At 39.8% G+C, this 16,393-nt stretch overlaps 3 protein-coding genes across 4 annotated transcripts in view; 1 reads left to right on the forward strand and 2 right to left on the reverse strand.

Moving 5' to 3' along the window:
• Nucleotides 1-12,790, reverse strand: part of specc1 (sperm antigen with calponin homology and coiled-coil domains 1) — an 83,308-nt gene extending 70,518 nt beyond the window's left edge. Inside the window, exon 1 of one of the 2 annotated variants that reach the window (XM_044370672.1) lies at nt 12,689-12,790. The gene's annotated coding sequence lies outside the window, so the exon portion shown is untranslated. Of the gene's footprint in view, nt 1-54; nt 96-12,688 lie in introns of those variants that run through there. The other variant, XM_044370674.1, reaches the window with a different exon arrangement.
• LOC122995765 (histone-lysine N-methyltransferase 2B-like) overlaps nt 1-16,393 on the reverse strand; it is a 398,376-nt gene that overhangs the window by 376,702 nt on the left and 5,281 nt on the right. The gene's annotated exons all lie outside the window — the stretch shown is intronic.
• On the forward strand, nt 13,374-16,278 carry timm22 (translocase of inner mitochondrial membrane 22 homolog (yeast)). The gene is made up of 4 exons (XM_044370708.1): nt 13,374-13,664; nt 14,343-14,539; nt 15,560-15,632; nt 15,728-16,278. Exons 1-4 carry the CDS (start codon nt 13,412-13,414, stop codon nt 15,802-15,804), a joined length of 600 nt encoding a protein of 199 aa, XP_044226643.1. The 5' UTR covers nt 13,374-13,411; the 3' UTR covers nt 15,805-16,278.

A 16,393-nucleotide genomic window follows, 5' to 3' on the forward strand; every position in this document is an offset into this window, starting at 1 on the left:
GGCTGAATACCAATCACAGAGTATCATCAGGAGAAGTGAAAATAAGCTTCTTACAATCGAAAGCAGAGATGATCTTACTGTGGTGTCGGCTGGTGGATATTGATATGTTGCAACTGCTACTGATATCACATTACCATAACAGCAGCTGAACATTTGGCCAACATTTGCACTTGAGCTAGTGGGTCCAGAACAGATTATTGTTGCTATATATAACATTTACTGTATAATCAAGATCCATTTCACTACATGTGCCACACAATATCAGCGTATTGGTTGACTCAATGATATTGCAGTGAGCGATACAGGCAAATATGCATTATAACATGCATGTGTTAATATTTTAACAGTGCCTGACCACATCTGTAGCTCTGAAGCATCTGTACAGCACCTGGATCTAGGGAGGCAGTGTGCTCAAAGTCATTATCTCAGTTGAAGTGAAACAGGAAGAGTGTGGGATTAGTATGAATGCCATGCTGTGAGACGGTCTCTGCTCTCCCTCTGGGTTCCCCTTTCGTCTGGGGAGATCTGAAACTAATGCACAACAGGACGCAAACCTCCTTCCCAAAAGCAGCATCAGGGTTGTTGCAGCCTAGTTTTGCACAAAACAATAAGGCAAAATGTGTGACATGTGACAGCGAAAAATGGCCATCACAATTTCTTCATCATTATCATAAAATTGCTTGTTCTGTCCAGCTAACCCTGACCCCAACAACATTCAGTTTACTTTCACATAAGTCAACAACATGGCACAAATCCTCACCACTGAGAGGCTGGAACTGGATCTAGAGTTTGACTGAAAGGATCTTTATTTATCACAATAGTTGCCAATTATGTCTAATCGACTAATCCATTAATAAACTAAGTGTTTTATCTTAATTATATGAATCATTTCTTAAAGAATATGACCCTAAACTCTTCACTAACACACACAACTAGTGGTGGAATGTAACTAAGTAAAAGTACAGTTTTGAGGCACTTGTACTTTTCCATTTGATGAAGATTTGACACAAATGATAATATAACAAGCTTTTAAAATACAAGACATTGTTAAAGATGAAACCAGTGGTTTCCAACCTTTTTGGCTTTTGACATCTTACATAAAGCAGTGTGTAGTCGGGGTCACATTTCACATGTCTATAAGTTGTTAACAGCTCCACCAAATAGTGATTTTTCCCTCTAAACTTCTCACATGCTTTCATTTCAATAAATGTTCAAATGATCCAATATTTCACCAAAAATCAATGATTAGAGTAAATGTCCAAAAACTGAAAACAGATTTGTGTATCAGAACTTTGTTTTTTCTTCTCTTCTCTCCCATTAATCATCTCACAACCCCTCAGATTTATCTGGTGACCCTCTGAAGGGGCCTGACCCCTAGGTTGGGAACCCCTGGACTAAACTAGCTAACTGTATATAAAGTAGTTCAAACTAGCTCCACCTCCAGCAGCTACAACAGTAACATGCTGCTCTAACACTGATGCTTCAGTATTAATAATCTAATGATGTCATTCATAATAATATATCAGTTAGAAGGACCAAACCACTACTTTTACTGCAACACTACATCAAGCTGATAATACTTATGTATCTTTACTAAAGTAAAGGATCTGAATACTTCTTCCACCACTGCACATACCCTATTAGGCCTTCTAGTGTATAAAAACTACTTCTCAGCCTCTGAATATGAAATAGCCTAAAAATGAGAGCTCCTGCTTAAATCAGCATCTTTTAGTTCAAGAGAAGAGAAAAAAAGCAGAGCAAGTGAGGAAAGTGCTGAGGTGATGATTTCCTTTGATCTGGACATAGATCAATAGGTTGTTTGGCCTTCGGGCCTGTACAGTAGGGGTTCCCAAACTTTCAAAATAATAAGTGCTCACTATGGGATCCTGGCTCATTAAGTGTGATGGTTCAAGTCCAAGAGGAGGGGCTGGGATGTTCATTCCCCATTTTTATGTCTGATACAATATTCACTTTGTTAATTAAAAAGTTCACAATTATTTCACAGTTTTCATCTGGTTTTGATCTACATAAGTTATACAATTAATATAACATGAATAAAACTATTTATGCCCTGATTACTAATTGAACAGCTAAACTTTCTAAAACATTAAATCATATATTCTTCTCTTTCATAATACAGTTTATGCCTATGAGCCAATATTTGTAACTTTATACAGTGGTAACTAATTAGCCAAACACCAACTCCAACAAAGCAGTTATAAGTTAAGTTATAGGCAATAAATCCTTTGATGTCTTACAATTCATTTTAGCAGTCCTCTCGAGATATTTGTTCACAAAAAGGTTCTTCTGTTGATGACATCTGCTATATGTGGAAATGATTAACTTCCTGGACACCTACAAAATTAATCATTTCAAAGAAATTTATGTAAGATCTGTTTGTCCCCTACACAAGGAATAACTGATGTATTGAACTGTACCATGTCACAGCCGTACACTATCTCCCACAGAACTACTCTGTCCTGGATTCATCAGGCATACAGTAGTACAGTGGTTCCCCACCTGGGGGTCTGGCCCCCCACAAGGGGTCGCTGGATTAATCTAAGGGGTCGTGAGATGATAGGACAACTACTCAAGCCAAGTGGAAAGTTATTCAAATAAAACAAAATAAGCCTTCTTTCGTTTAACTGGTAGACATCACAATGTGTGACGAGGGGTCCCAGGTAGACTTTGCTTTATTTTGACAAATGGGAACATGGTGGCAGTGTGGAGATGCAGCTTGGCAAGTGTTGCTGCTCCACATTTCCAATTACACCCAGGAGGCCGTTCATCTCATCATAAAGCATACTTGTAAAAAGACTGTGTCAAATATAAATCAGTTTACAAGATTTTTTAATAGTAAGAAGATCTGGGCTGTGATTCATGGTGTGATTATTACACTGCTGCTGCTATTTATTGTTGCACTACCTGTGTGCGTCGGTCTGGCCAGAATACTCAATGCTGATCACCTGTGTCATGGAAATCAGCTGGATCACCATACATTCCTGGCGGGTAAACACGGGGCAAACACTGGTACATGGCCAGTCAATGCTCCTGCAGAAAGTTTTCACCAAAACATAAACAGCTTTTACACAATCAATTCCTCTTTCTTATGTCACGGATGGGCCGACATACTAGACCAATGGAGTGGCCATACGCCACCCCATATGGAAAGATACCAGGTCTCCAGTTCATGCTGCTCCTGCTCTCCAGGGATGTACAACTGAGTCCAAGACTAGTTACTTCAGGAATACAGGAAAAGTGCGGACGAGGCTTCTCCAGTGGTGGTAAGTGACCATGAACTTTCTGAGACTGGTTTCTCCCTTTGCAGGCTGAGCTTTGTCAACACCAGGAATAACGATCTATTAGTGGATAATATACCGCTGCTGGATTCTGGAGACCTTAACAGGCCCACTGTCTCTCTCATAAAATCTGCTGCAAACGCTGCAGTGTGCTGGAACCCTGCGGTGAGGAAACAGAGACTATCCAAAACATTTCAAACTGTCGATCATGCAAAAGTCCTATCGGACCCGAAGTTGAAACCGAGGGGACTATTTGGTGGACACATGAACATCAGAAGTATTGTTTCAAAGAGCAATCAGCTAATTTGTTTACTGTCTGACTCAAATCTGGACTTTGTTCTATATCTGAAACGTGGCTGAAACAGTCGACTCCCATTAGTGTGTTTATTGTGCCTGGATGTCAATATTTTAGACTAGACAGAAGTGTAACCACAACACAGAATTAATTCTTATGGGTGATTTTAATGTCAGTCGGGGGATAAGTTAAAGAGAAAAACAATTTAAAACGATCGCAGAGAACTTCCACCTAGCACAATTAGTAAATGGATCAACAAGTATTGCATAACTCTCTAGTACACAATTAGATCTGGTATTTACTAACAAACCAGAAAGAACATTCAAAAGTTATAATTTGATTACTGGCTTATCCGATCACAATCTAACTCTTTTTGGGAGTAAACTGACAAAAATAGATACTGAATACTGTAACTACTATCCAAGATGGATTTGACAATGAGACTACTTGGTTTGAAATGGGATGATGTACTATCTTCTGATGATCTGGAGTATGGCTGTAACACATTATACTTGTAGAATGAACTATGTTAGGGAAAGATTTACTGTGAGGGTGCAGAAAAAATCTAATAAAAATAATCCACCCTTTTTTAATGAAAATCTGTGGAAACTGATGAAGTCAAGAGATGCAGAACTAAGGAAAATAATGAAATCTGGAAGAGACACTGATATGCTGATTTATAAAGGTTTGAGGAACAGAGTTATCAAGAGCTGAGATGAGCTAAATCTTGCTCTTATCTTAATATAACGAATGAGTCAAAGGGTAACAGTAAATTGATCTGGAAAAATATTGATAATCTCACAGGGAGAGACCCATAACTTTTGGGAGATTTTCAGCTCAAAATACAGGGAGAGCTAATTTAAGATAATCTTTCTACTGTTTCTGTCTTTAATCATTTTTTTCTTGAGTCTGTATGTGAGTCCCTTGAGTCCCTCCTATTTTTAAATCTAGAGACCACCATGAAGCCAATAACTATAAACAGATAAGTGTACTGCCAGTACTCTCAAAGGCTGCAGAGAAAGTTGTTGTTGAACTATTGACAAATCTCCTAACAAAGGCAATTTTGGTCCACATCGTATACAGTTTGGCTCTAGAGAAAATCTTTCCACCAAAATACCTACTTTACACCTTACAGATCAAATTAAATCTAGATCACATTAAATCTAGGCTTGATAAAGGAGGTGATGTATTTTTATTTACATGAAGCATTTGATACAGTCAATCATGACGTTTTAATAAATTTAACTTTTCATCTAGAGCACTGGCATTGATGTCTTCATATTTATCTAATAGGATGCAATGTGTTAAAGTTTGTGATGCACTGTCCAGTAACATGAAGTGCACTATGGGTGTACCACAAGGACCAGTGTTAGGTCCCCTATAATTTAGCCTCTATATTAAAGATTCAACAATAGTACCATGATGTAGAACTGCAAATATATGCAGATGACACTGTTGTATGCACACATGCAAAAACAGTTAGCAGCTGCCAAATGGAAAGGATCACACAGTGGCTTCATCAATCATGTCTTAGTCTGAATGTTGACAAGACAAAATGTTTTTTTCTAAAACCATGGTACAACCCCCATAACGATGATATTCTCATCAAAATATAAGTATTGACATAGTCACTGATTTTAAATATCTTGCCATGACATTGGATCCAAATTTTAATTTTAATAAACATGTTTAAAAAAATGGTAAAAACCATAAAGTACAACTTGGCATACTTTAGACACATTAGAAACTGTCTCTCTCTGGATGCAGCCAAGATATTTATGCATGCTACAATCCTTTCCCATATGTCCTATTGCATTACACACTGGGGGCAGGTGAAAGAGGCATTTAGGTACATTGTTGAGCGTAGATCACCCGTGTTTTGGAAGCGCTCAGAGCCCAATACACAATGACCATAGTTACGCACGTACAACAGATCAAATACTTCCACAGGCAGTTCAAAACCAATTGTCTCATATGTTCTGAGACCGTGGCGATTATGAAGCACCACTACAGACAAAGCACAAATCTTTGGAGCAAACAAACCCACTCAAATCCAACCTGAAGGCACAGAAAATAGGAACGATCTAAGAGCCCAATATCATCAATCCACTTTATTTTCGGATGCATATTATTTTATTTTTAAATGCAGCCCTTATTTAAGGCTACTTGAAATGAGAAAAACCTCACATCAACCGTATTACGTGTTGAAGTAGCAGCTGGAGGCCAAGCAATTGGCCTGTTCCGAACAGGCACGTTTTGAACGGGCACTGCACTAGTGTTTATAAAATTTTTAATGGTTTGGCCCCTCCTCCATTATGTGACTTTGTGTATTTTCGTTCAGTGAACACTATAAAATCCTCAAGAATATCCTCTTAAACAGATTTTACTGTACCATTTCGTCACACTGCATTTAGGCAGTCAGCATGTGAAAGCCACAACTCAATGGAACACCCTACCCGACGATATTTGAAGAGCTGCAGCTCCATCAGCACATTTAAAACCAAATTAGAAAGTCTGCTAAAAAATACTCAGCTCTGTAACCACTGATTCTACATTTCATCTCATGGTCTTCTCATGAAAGCAAATAATCTTGCTTTTAATTTGACAAGCATACATTTGTCATTTCTAGTTGACATTGTAGGTATGTATGTGATGTGCTTTTGTGCGTGACTTTTTATTATGTGTCCTGTGTGTTTTTTGCTTTGAAGTTTGTTATTGTGCTGTTATACTGTATGTTTTAATTGTGAACTGCCGAAGGGACTGTAGATGACAATTAGCTATAAGCTAACTCTGGTACAGTGCATCAAATGGTAACATTTATTTTTAACACTGTACATGGTCCCTTAAAAATAAAATAAATAAATAAATACATTTAAAGGGGGGTCAGAAGCCTAAAAGGTTAGGAACCACTGCAGTAGTAGGAGCTGAGATAGTCTTCATGCATATTTCATCTGCTAGAGCCTCTGTTTCATCTTTCTCAGAGTCGGGCTCCCCTGAGGGGCAAACTTCCTGCTCTGATGGTGTCAAAGTTCTTGTCTGAGAAACAGTCAGTCACAGCCACGTTGCAGAAACTTCAGCTGCTTTCCTGTCTGCTTGGCTGGCTACATGTACAGTGAGTGGGCGGATTCCATAGAAACACTAGCATAGGATCCATGAGAACTGGGTGGAAATAAAAAGACAACCACTAAACAGAGCACAATGATATTCCACAATAGGGCATTATAATATTAGTGCCACACAGCAGAACTACTGTACAACCCAAAAGAAGCATTCCCTGCACTACACAGACTTGTGGCATGAGAGCTATTTGATGTGCACTGTGGGTGTGTTCAATTTCACTTGTGTGAAGAGAGACCAGAAGAGATTACAATAGGCCAGACATCTTTCAGCTACCAAGCAAACATTTTAACAATTCTCCCCACGCACGTGTTAACGTCACACTTGTAAACTCGCTTGTCCTGTTTACCTGGATGGGATAACTCAATAATATTAAATCATCTGTCTGATTATTGACTTGCACAGCACAGTTCTACAAGATACTGTTCATGCTCTCAGGCTACTGTGAGGGCAAAAGAAGCCTGATATTCATGTTTAAAGACCATATCTTTGGTTTACCTCAAACGTGACCCAGATGACCCATTTACAGAAACAGTAGAATTCCTTGGAGCCAGCGAGTTAGACTGCGATGCTTGTCAAGTATGCGGTCTGTTTCCTGGACGTTCCTGAGCTAAAAACAGAGCCAAACGAAAAAAAAAAGCTTGGAGCTACTCTCCTTCACAGCTAACATACACCTCTCTGACAAAAAAACAATGGTGTGCCAGTGCCATGCATTTTTCTCCACTGGCCTTTTGGTAGATGATGCTTGAGGAGAAAAAACTGAGGGAAGGCAGCCTGGCAATGCTCCGGGAGGGCTAGGACCTCTCTGTGCCTATGCGAATGAGAAAGTATCTTGTTAAAATATCATGCAAAATATCTGCAACCTGCTGCAGTGTACTGAGCAGCCTCATATTCTGTCAGAAATAAGGCCACTTCTATTTATTCAACTGACTGAATGCCACAGCAGTACTCATCCTGCTCCAATCAGTCCATCTCCTCTTATCTCCTCAATTAAAGCCTCCACTGCAGTAAAGGACGTGCCACTCCAAATGTATGCAGACCAGACCTCGCCTCTTGGGTACAGATAACAACTCTTTTCTTTTCAGAGTGCTTTCCCTCAAAGTGTGTGAACAAGAGTGGGAAGGAGAGCTGGCTGGTCATACCAGGCATAGAAATGTGTTTCTGACCATATTAGTATAGTCCTAAGATCCTCATGCTGAGGAGTGTGAGAACTATTCTTTTCACAAACAAGAGCGACAACATTCACAGCAACAAAGGCTAAATGAATGGTTACACTGTTAATTACAGAAGAAGAAACAGACAGAAGACGTGTCCTGGCAAACAGGCCTCAGAGTATAAAACTATACAGGCTACTGCCTTGATTTCAGGTCATTCTGCTGTGCTGATTACCACGGGATACTTGTGTTGCTCAAGATTCATGAACTATACCCAGTGGTACCACATCTACAACCAATCAGGCTGGGGCATATATACATGTCATTTGTTCAACACTCAATTTAAAACAATACACCATTTACATTTAATTCTTAAAAAAATACAAAAATCCATGAGCTCATTTCAAGAAGACAACTTGCATCTTCTAATATAATATTAATATCCAATATCATATTCATAATTGTGTTTTAATTAGTGTATAATCACCTGAAAATAAGAATCATTGTGTTTTTGTTACTTTAGATGAGCCCTTTATATCTACATAGGGAGCAGGTCCTCTTCCATGGAGCCCGCCATGTTGCACCACCATGTTTCTACAGTAGCCCAGAACAGACAAACCAAACACTGGCTCTAGAGAGGGCCTTTCGTGTTTTTCGCGAGTTACGTAGCCACTGTAGGTTCTCCAACACACTTGAAAGAGGAGGAGGTGAGGGAAGGGGTATTCATCTGGTTGCAATCTGCAACCTCACCACTATATGCCACTAAATCTTACACACTGGTCCATTGAGCAGCACATTGCATTCAATGCTTAGTCCTAATTGCTTTACCTGATAAAGTATGCCAGGGAAATTGTTGTTAAGTTGATCCCTTTATGAACAACCAGCACACAGTCTGCACTCGTTGATCTACTTCCAAAACTGCACTACATCAGCCAGCAGGAAATTGATTTTCTAGTCTTGAGTTTGTTTAGAGATAAGGTCATTTCCAACTCAAGAAAAACTGCATTGTTTATATATAAAGACTAAACATTGACTGACAGGTCTTTATAGGCTAACACTGAGCAGGTTCAGCTGCAGCATCAAGTTCAGGAAGACTGCCCATGGGTTCAAACTGGCGCGGTGGCCTTTGTGATCATCCAGCTCATTGTTGTGGGGAGAGGGGTGGTGTACTGTATGTTCTGGTAAAGACGGGTACCCCACCTTACATAACTACTTGTGGCTGAAGTCTCCTGAGAGGACAGTTGTGGTCTCCATCCATGCTAGCTCAACTTGGTGAAAGTCATGTTCAATCTCTCTACTAACTATCAATCCCTCTCTGCTAAAAATCCTAACCAACAACCTCCATCCATTGTCAAACACGGCACCATGTGGCCATGTCTTTGCACACACACACTTTTGTTTTAAATATACTGGCATTGCCTAGCTGAACTCAAGGGTGTACATACTCTTTAAAAGTAAGAATTTATACAAAACAAAGTTATTATTTCAGTTTTTAATGCCTAATCAGAACTTTTTGGACAAATTAGAGAGCTATGGCCAGGTATTAGATTCATAAGCAGATTTCTTGCTGGTTATATTGGGGTGCTGCAGCTCTGAAAAGTGTGTATTCACCCCATTCCTGAGACCCAGATTGATATCCTGGTGTGAGTTATATTGAGTCACAGGTCATCATTATGATGGTATCTCCCTCCGTAGAGAGCGATCACACAGGGCATATGAAGAACAGTATAGAGGACCTCATCACCGCTGTATCTGCCTTTCAACCTTCTTACCACAGCTGGACAAGGTCACCCCAAATGTTGTTACCCCACCTTCATCCTGACTCATTTCATACATATGTCAGTTACAGCATGTGGATGAAGGACTCCAGTACAGCTGCTAATTTTCTACTCACAGTCCCTGAGTGTGTCGTTAACAAAAGTGAATCCAGGACACCAGCACTGGTAGGAGATATTCCTGAGCGTGTGGGGCAAGCGCAGCACTGAGAGGAGACCTTGAATTCCCTTAAGAACGTCACACAATCACATCCCGTTAAGCAGAGCAGTGAAGGAGATCGCCAGGCATGATTTTCCATCTCACAAAATAAGCCATACCACCGCTGTACAACTGGCCATGGGTGCTCCTCACATAACCCCTAGCTATAAATAGCCAATGACAAGGACAGTGGATAATGCGTTGAACAGAGGATGAGAGCAGCTATAGAAAAAAGGCAGGAGCACTGTGGTTGCTGAATGGTTACAGTGCATGCCACATAACCACAACATCCCCGGTTTGAATCCACCTGGGGACCTTTGTTGCATGTCGTGCCCATCTCTCTCCCCCTTGTTTCCTGTCTACTTCTCCACTGTCGAGTAAAAGCAAAATGCCCTAAAACATATCTTTAAAATAGAAAAAAGGCAGGAGGTTCACTGCTGCAGGCTCTAAAAGGACATGCTGAGTATCAGGTCCAGGTAAGAGACACCAGTGTCTCTATAAATGACAAACACAAAGTCAGTAAATCAATAATAAACTTAAGACTTAGACAAACTGAAAATTTGCAATTTCGTTGATGTCTTCATGTGATTTTCTGAGATACAAACACTCATAAACGATACACATCGTAGACACAGAAAGGACAGGAGCCTCGTCACGCTACATCCATCAGTAAATTAGATTTTATGTCAAAGGTTAAAAAACTTGATTATCCACTTTACTCAGTGCTATAGTCTGACTGCGCATCATTACATGGACACAAGCGTGGCCTCCCTTGGTCTGAGTGCTTTTTTTTTTGTCTAGCCCAGCTTGTCCAGCCCAGCAGCCAAAAGCCAGACTTCCAACTATTTCCCTTTTTTGGATGGTTAACCATGAGAAAAACAAACGCTGTAATTACCTACAAACATCCTTCACATTGACTGCATCATAAATGACTGGTGCCCTGCTCATATTTGAACCCTATTTTCTACTGGTATTATCAAAAGGAACAGAAGAAAGTGAAAGCTGTCATTTGTTGCCTATTTGGTTCCTCCCAAAGGACACATGCATGTTCCACTGCATGGCTGGCCTATTCTATAAACATAAGACTGCAACTTAAACTCTGCAATTAGGACATATTACAACTTAACTTAACTTAACCTTTTGTTATTATTGAGATGTCCAATTATGCTCCACCACAAACCATGACCAAAATAGCAAAGGTTTATTATTCTACCATCACTATTTTAAACAGTGATCTGGTGTTTCTGGAACACTTTGGTAATGTAGTTAACAAGCAAATGTTACGTGGCAAGAACAGAATAACACACAGTAGCTTAGCACAGGATAGTTGGCCATAATGAAGCATTTAAGGACCTATTAAAGACATAAACAGCAAACTTTCACCGATGACTACACTAAACACAACAAAGCCTTGTTTGACTGCTTCACATGGCACTGATCTAATGAGGAACAAATGGCTGGCTGATCATGTGAAGAAAAAACGCCTGCAGTGAACTTAAACGGTTCCAAAGGCAACTTGCCATTGGCAACAAAATGTGTTATTTACATAAAACACAGGGAAACCTCAGCCGTATGGCTAATTTTGTAAATTCATCTTGATCTGCCAGTACATTCTCAGCTTTACGTCAGGAGGGAAAGTGTGAGAATGTTATGAAAGAAGCAGGTGCTAAACAGGGTCCAACTACTGTACATACAAATCCAAGAGGAAACCTTTCATCCCAAAACAAAATATTTGCAATGCGCAGGGTCTTACCTTCCACTGAAATCAAGTCCTCTTTATTTTGGGGGAGAATAAGGGCATTTTAGCAATCTGAGGGGACTTAACACACGGTGGCTATTATATAAGCTGCTTCCAACATTTTTAGACTCAGTACGTTTATATTTAACTATACTTTTAGGCCAACAAAATAATAAATAAAGGCCACAGCATTTCTCCCCCATAATTTTATTCCTGGCAGCGTGGAGAAAGCTTTGAAACAGCATTTAGACCTTTATGTTGGGATATAAGATTTACAAAAAATAACTGAACAGTTGACATATATATATATATACATATGGGTTGGTTATAATAAAAAAAAATATCTGAGGGTGGTAGGGGGACGTTGAGGGGACATCAGTTTTGCTAAAATCCTGGCCAAAGCCCTGGCTGAGTTTAAGCTGCAGTCTCCTCACTGACATGTCCCTCCACACAGCAGCACATGCAGAGGTGTCAGGGAAAACATTACCACCACTGCCATGATAACATTATCATTGTATAAAGACTATTACTTCTAACTATGGTCGAATGAAAAGTGAGCCAAGAAAAGGTTGTCTTTTTTGTTTGTTTGTTTTACAGTGCAGATGGGGAGTATTGGACAAACAAGAATCCTGTTGAACTCACGACTACGCATGGTGCAACATTAGCAAGTAAACTGAAAAATCCAGGATGACAGTCTGAAGCAATGTAAAATACTATTCGGATTTCTGTTGCCTAACGTTACAGTCATACAATGAGACGTTAAATTAGCGCGAAAACATGTCCTCTGCCTAATTTTAATAGCAGACGTTATCAGGAATGACACGTCTGCTTCAGAATGAATTAACGTTAGTCATTAAATTAAAGAAATAGAGACATCTACTGTCAATGCTGTTAATGAACAAGCTGTCATAAAAGTCTGTTTGCCGTTGCTGTAAACTGGCCAAACCAACTGATCCCGAGCGACTCTGACAGCTTCTTTCATTTCCACCGACTACAGAAAAGCGTTAACGGTAAAGTTTACACATTTAAACTCAACACATTGGCGATAAGAAGAAGAAAACACCGTATAAGGTCAGAAATAAACGAGTATAAGCCACTAGCTTCATCTCACCTGTTCAGTATTGCGGCGGTACTGCTGTTGTTTGGCCAGGATGCTGCTGCTGCCGCCGCCTCATACACACGAGTCATCAAAGTGTCACCACCGGCCTGCGCTCGAGCCGGTAGGTGGAGCGCGTGAAGAGAGTTTGGCGCAGTGCTCCGGTAGATTTCTGGGAAATGTAGTCTTTCTATTGGTTGGTAGTGAAATGAAAAAGGTAGATAAAATGTGGCCAAATGTCCGTGTTAATATTAAATGTCATATTTAAATGTACGATATTTAAATAGTTTATTAAAACCATAATATTATCATATTGATAATAGTTTGTCTGCACTTTTTTTTTTAAGTGGTAGACAATTTTTTTTAACCACAATTCAATAGCACCACAATCCACAGCCTCCAAAATGACCGTACATGTTCAACGAAAACATTATGACTCATATGAAGTTAGGAGTTATTGCCGGGCTGCTGGTAAGGTCATATTTGCAGGTTGACTTTGTGTCGAATGTGCTGACACGAATTTAAATAAGTCTAGTGATGACATGATAAAAGAATTTGAAAGAGCTTAGAAAAAAGTATATCTACATGATTCTGTTTGTTCCTTTGAATATATGAGTATATATAATTTTGATTGTGTTGCCCTTATTTTCCGTTCTCAATATAAGACGTTACAAATGTGCAGAATCTGCTCCCGCTCGTCTTTGACTACATTTACCTAAAGGACTGTCATTGAGAAACATGGCCGACTCCACGGGTGCTGCAAACGCTGCTGTCTCCGACTCGCAAGGTCCAACTTCGGCGAGCATGGGCAGCCCACCGATTCAGTACAGTATGATTCTGGACCATCTTATCGGGGACAAGAGGACCGTAAAGGATCTTAATCCCACCGTGATGGGGGGACTGCCGGTGCCTCCTAAAAGTGAAGAGCAGAAGATGATCGAAAGGGGGATGGAGAGCTGCGCCTTCAAGTCTGTCCTGGCCTGTGTGGGAGGTCAGCACCACAATTGTTATATTATTATTTATTATTATTATTATTTTAAAGTGCTCAGTGTCTTTGTGTGTGTATGTGTGTATGTGTGTGTGTGTGTGTGTGTGTGTGTGTGTGTGTGTGTGTGTGTGTGTGTGTGTGTGTCTGGCTTCAGCTGACAGGCAGTTAGAAACAAATCTCTTAATATGTGGTGTCAGTTTTTCTGTATGTGGATGAGGATTTTAGGAGGACACTGGCATTGGGGTTTGTGTCATGTGTTTTCCATAATGCAGACCTGAAATGATTAGCCTAGTTGATCTACAGAAAATTCATCTGCAACTATCTGATAATCTATTCAAGGTTTAAGTCATATTTAAAGCAAACATACCAAACTACAATTTGAAGATGACACCTTGGGCTTCACTAATGTGTTATCTTTCTCAGTATTATCTTACATCTTATCAATTTTATCAGTGAATCAAGAGAGATAATTTGCAGATTAATCGATACTGAACATAATTATTAGTTGTAACCCCACCATAAAGATTCCTGTCCATAACAGAAACATGATCAGTCAGTCAGACAGCCTTTTTCTCCAATCAGAGGAGAATAAGCACAACAGATTGCGTCTTTTACTTCATTCCCTAATATTGTTGTGATTTACTGTTTAAAACCTCATGTCGGTTGTTTGTTTTGTCACAGGTTTCGTCCTCGGAGGAGCTTTTGGTGTTTTCACAGCGGGCATCGATACCAATGTTGGCTTCGATCCCAAAGATCCTCTGAGAACTCCAACAGCACGAGAAGTCCTGAAAGACATGGGCCAGAGGGGGATGTCATACGCCAAGAACTTTGCCATTGTGGGCGCCATGTTCTCCTGCACAGAGTGCATCATAGAATCAGTAGGTCTTAGTAGGTCTCTTCATTATGTGCGGGGACTGGTGCGTTGACATACCGATGTAGGACAGAACCATATGGCTTCATAAACGTGGCTGAAACTAAAGACTTTCACAAGAATCCTATAAACAAAACAGAATCATCTGTGAATATGATACTTCACATCACTCAACTCCTGAGTAGTTGAGTTAAGAGGATTTCAGTATGTCCCTATGTGAAGCAAGACAGGGAAGAAACAAAGAAATAAATATAAACACTTTGTGAAGATGGATTTAAACATTGAAGTATCTTAAGCACAGTTATAAACACTGCTACAAGGATGGCTGACATGTGACAAGAGTTTTGAAAGTAACATGAGACTACTAACAGCCTCAAAAAGAACAAATATGCAACCTGTGGTCAAATTTCAGGAGTATCATTATAAAACACAGCAGAAATATTAAATACATCGACGAGAACAATATGGAAAATCATGATGACAAATAGAAAACACATCAACAAAGAGGAACATTAGTTTCAGGTTGAAAGATGAGTGAGTAGTTAACTTGTGTCATTTCTTGTGTGTCCAGACTGACTGGAGAGCGTACCTGCTTTCATGCTGTAAAAAATGGACAGGGATAAGCTAAAAAGGCTTCATATATTCTTCATAGCCCTGCTTCAACAGATCCATGATGGAGCTTGGACAGAAATTATAAAGCGATTCCAGCTATTTGAGGAATTACTCATCCACATCTTGTTATTGTAAAACCATTCAAATATCCCCTGATGAATGTCAAACACATGGTAGATCTGTTCTGCTCTTTGAACCTCCTCACAGTGGTGTGGTAGCGCCCTCTGGTGCTAAACTGTTTTTTGTTTTGGGGGTTTTTTTTGTGCAAAATTTTTAAAAAACAACTCTGACCCAAATTATTACAGTTCAGATATAGAAATCCCCTCAGTGTTCCCTGGCATCTCCTCTGATCAGTTTAATTTGCTCTCTACAGCTCTCACACACAAATAAATCAACTTCTGTTTTTCATTTGCAGCACAGAGGCAAATCTGACTGGAAGAACGCAGTGTACAGCGGTTGTGTAACTGGAGGAGCCATTGGATTTCGTGGTATGTAACCAAACCTGGTACATTTATTTTTATGTTTTCAGTTGAAAGTGATTTATTCCTGACGTCCTCACACGGATTCTTTTTCTGTTCTGTAGCTGGTCTGAAGGCCGGGGTGCTGGGATGTGGAGGCTTTGCTGCATTCTCCGCTGCCATTGAATATTATCTGCGGTGAACCACTGAAGAGTTGCTCTGTGGACAAGAATTTAATCGTTGCACATCTGGACAAGCCAGTGAAGACTCACTGTGTGAGAAATCCAACCCTGAGAATATTTGTCTGCACATGGAGGCCTGCTGTGAAAGTATTTGGTGGAAGTGACAGGTTCCTGTTTGTGTACAGTGGTGTTAAGTGACGCTGAAAAAAAACCTATCTGTGTTTTCCAGTGTCTCATTACTTATTATCATATGGACAGTTTGACCAAACAAAGCAACTTCATGTGGAGAATCTCCAGAAACGGAGCAGGGTGGGTCTGCTTCTGTACCGAAGGTGTAATGAGATGAAAATGTTGAACACGAGACACCTTCACTCTGAATCATGACGGCATCAGATCAGAGTCATATAAAACATTGTTCTTGTTGTAGAACACTGGTATGATGAGTCAGTAACTAATCCACATTAGGATTATTTATAATAAAACTGTTTTATTAACTTGTGCATTAATTCTTGATTGGTTTTACAAGTGTCCGTAATCACAGAACTGTTGATTCCCTTTTAATAACAGTCAATCTATGTAAATAGGTTGCCTTTATTCCAGGCTTTTTCT

This window comes from Thunnus albacares, chromosome 13 (assembly GCF_914725855.1).
Source record: "Thunnus albacares chromosome 13, fThuAlb1.1, whole genome shotgun sequence".
Taxonomy (NCBI): Eukaryota; Metazoa; Chordata; class Actinopteri; order Scombriformes; family Scombridae; genus Thunnus; species Thunnus albacares.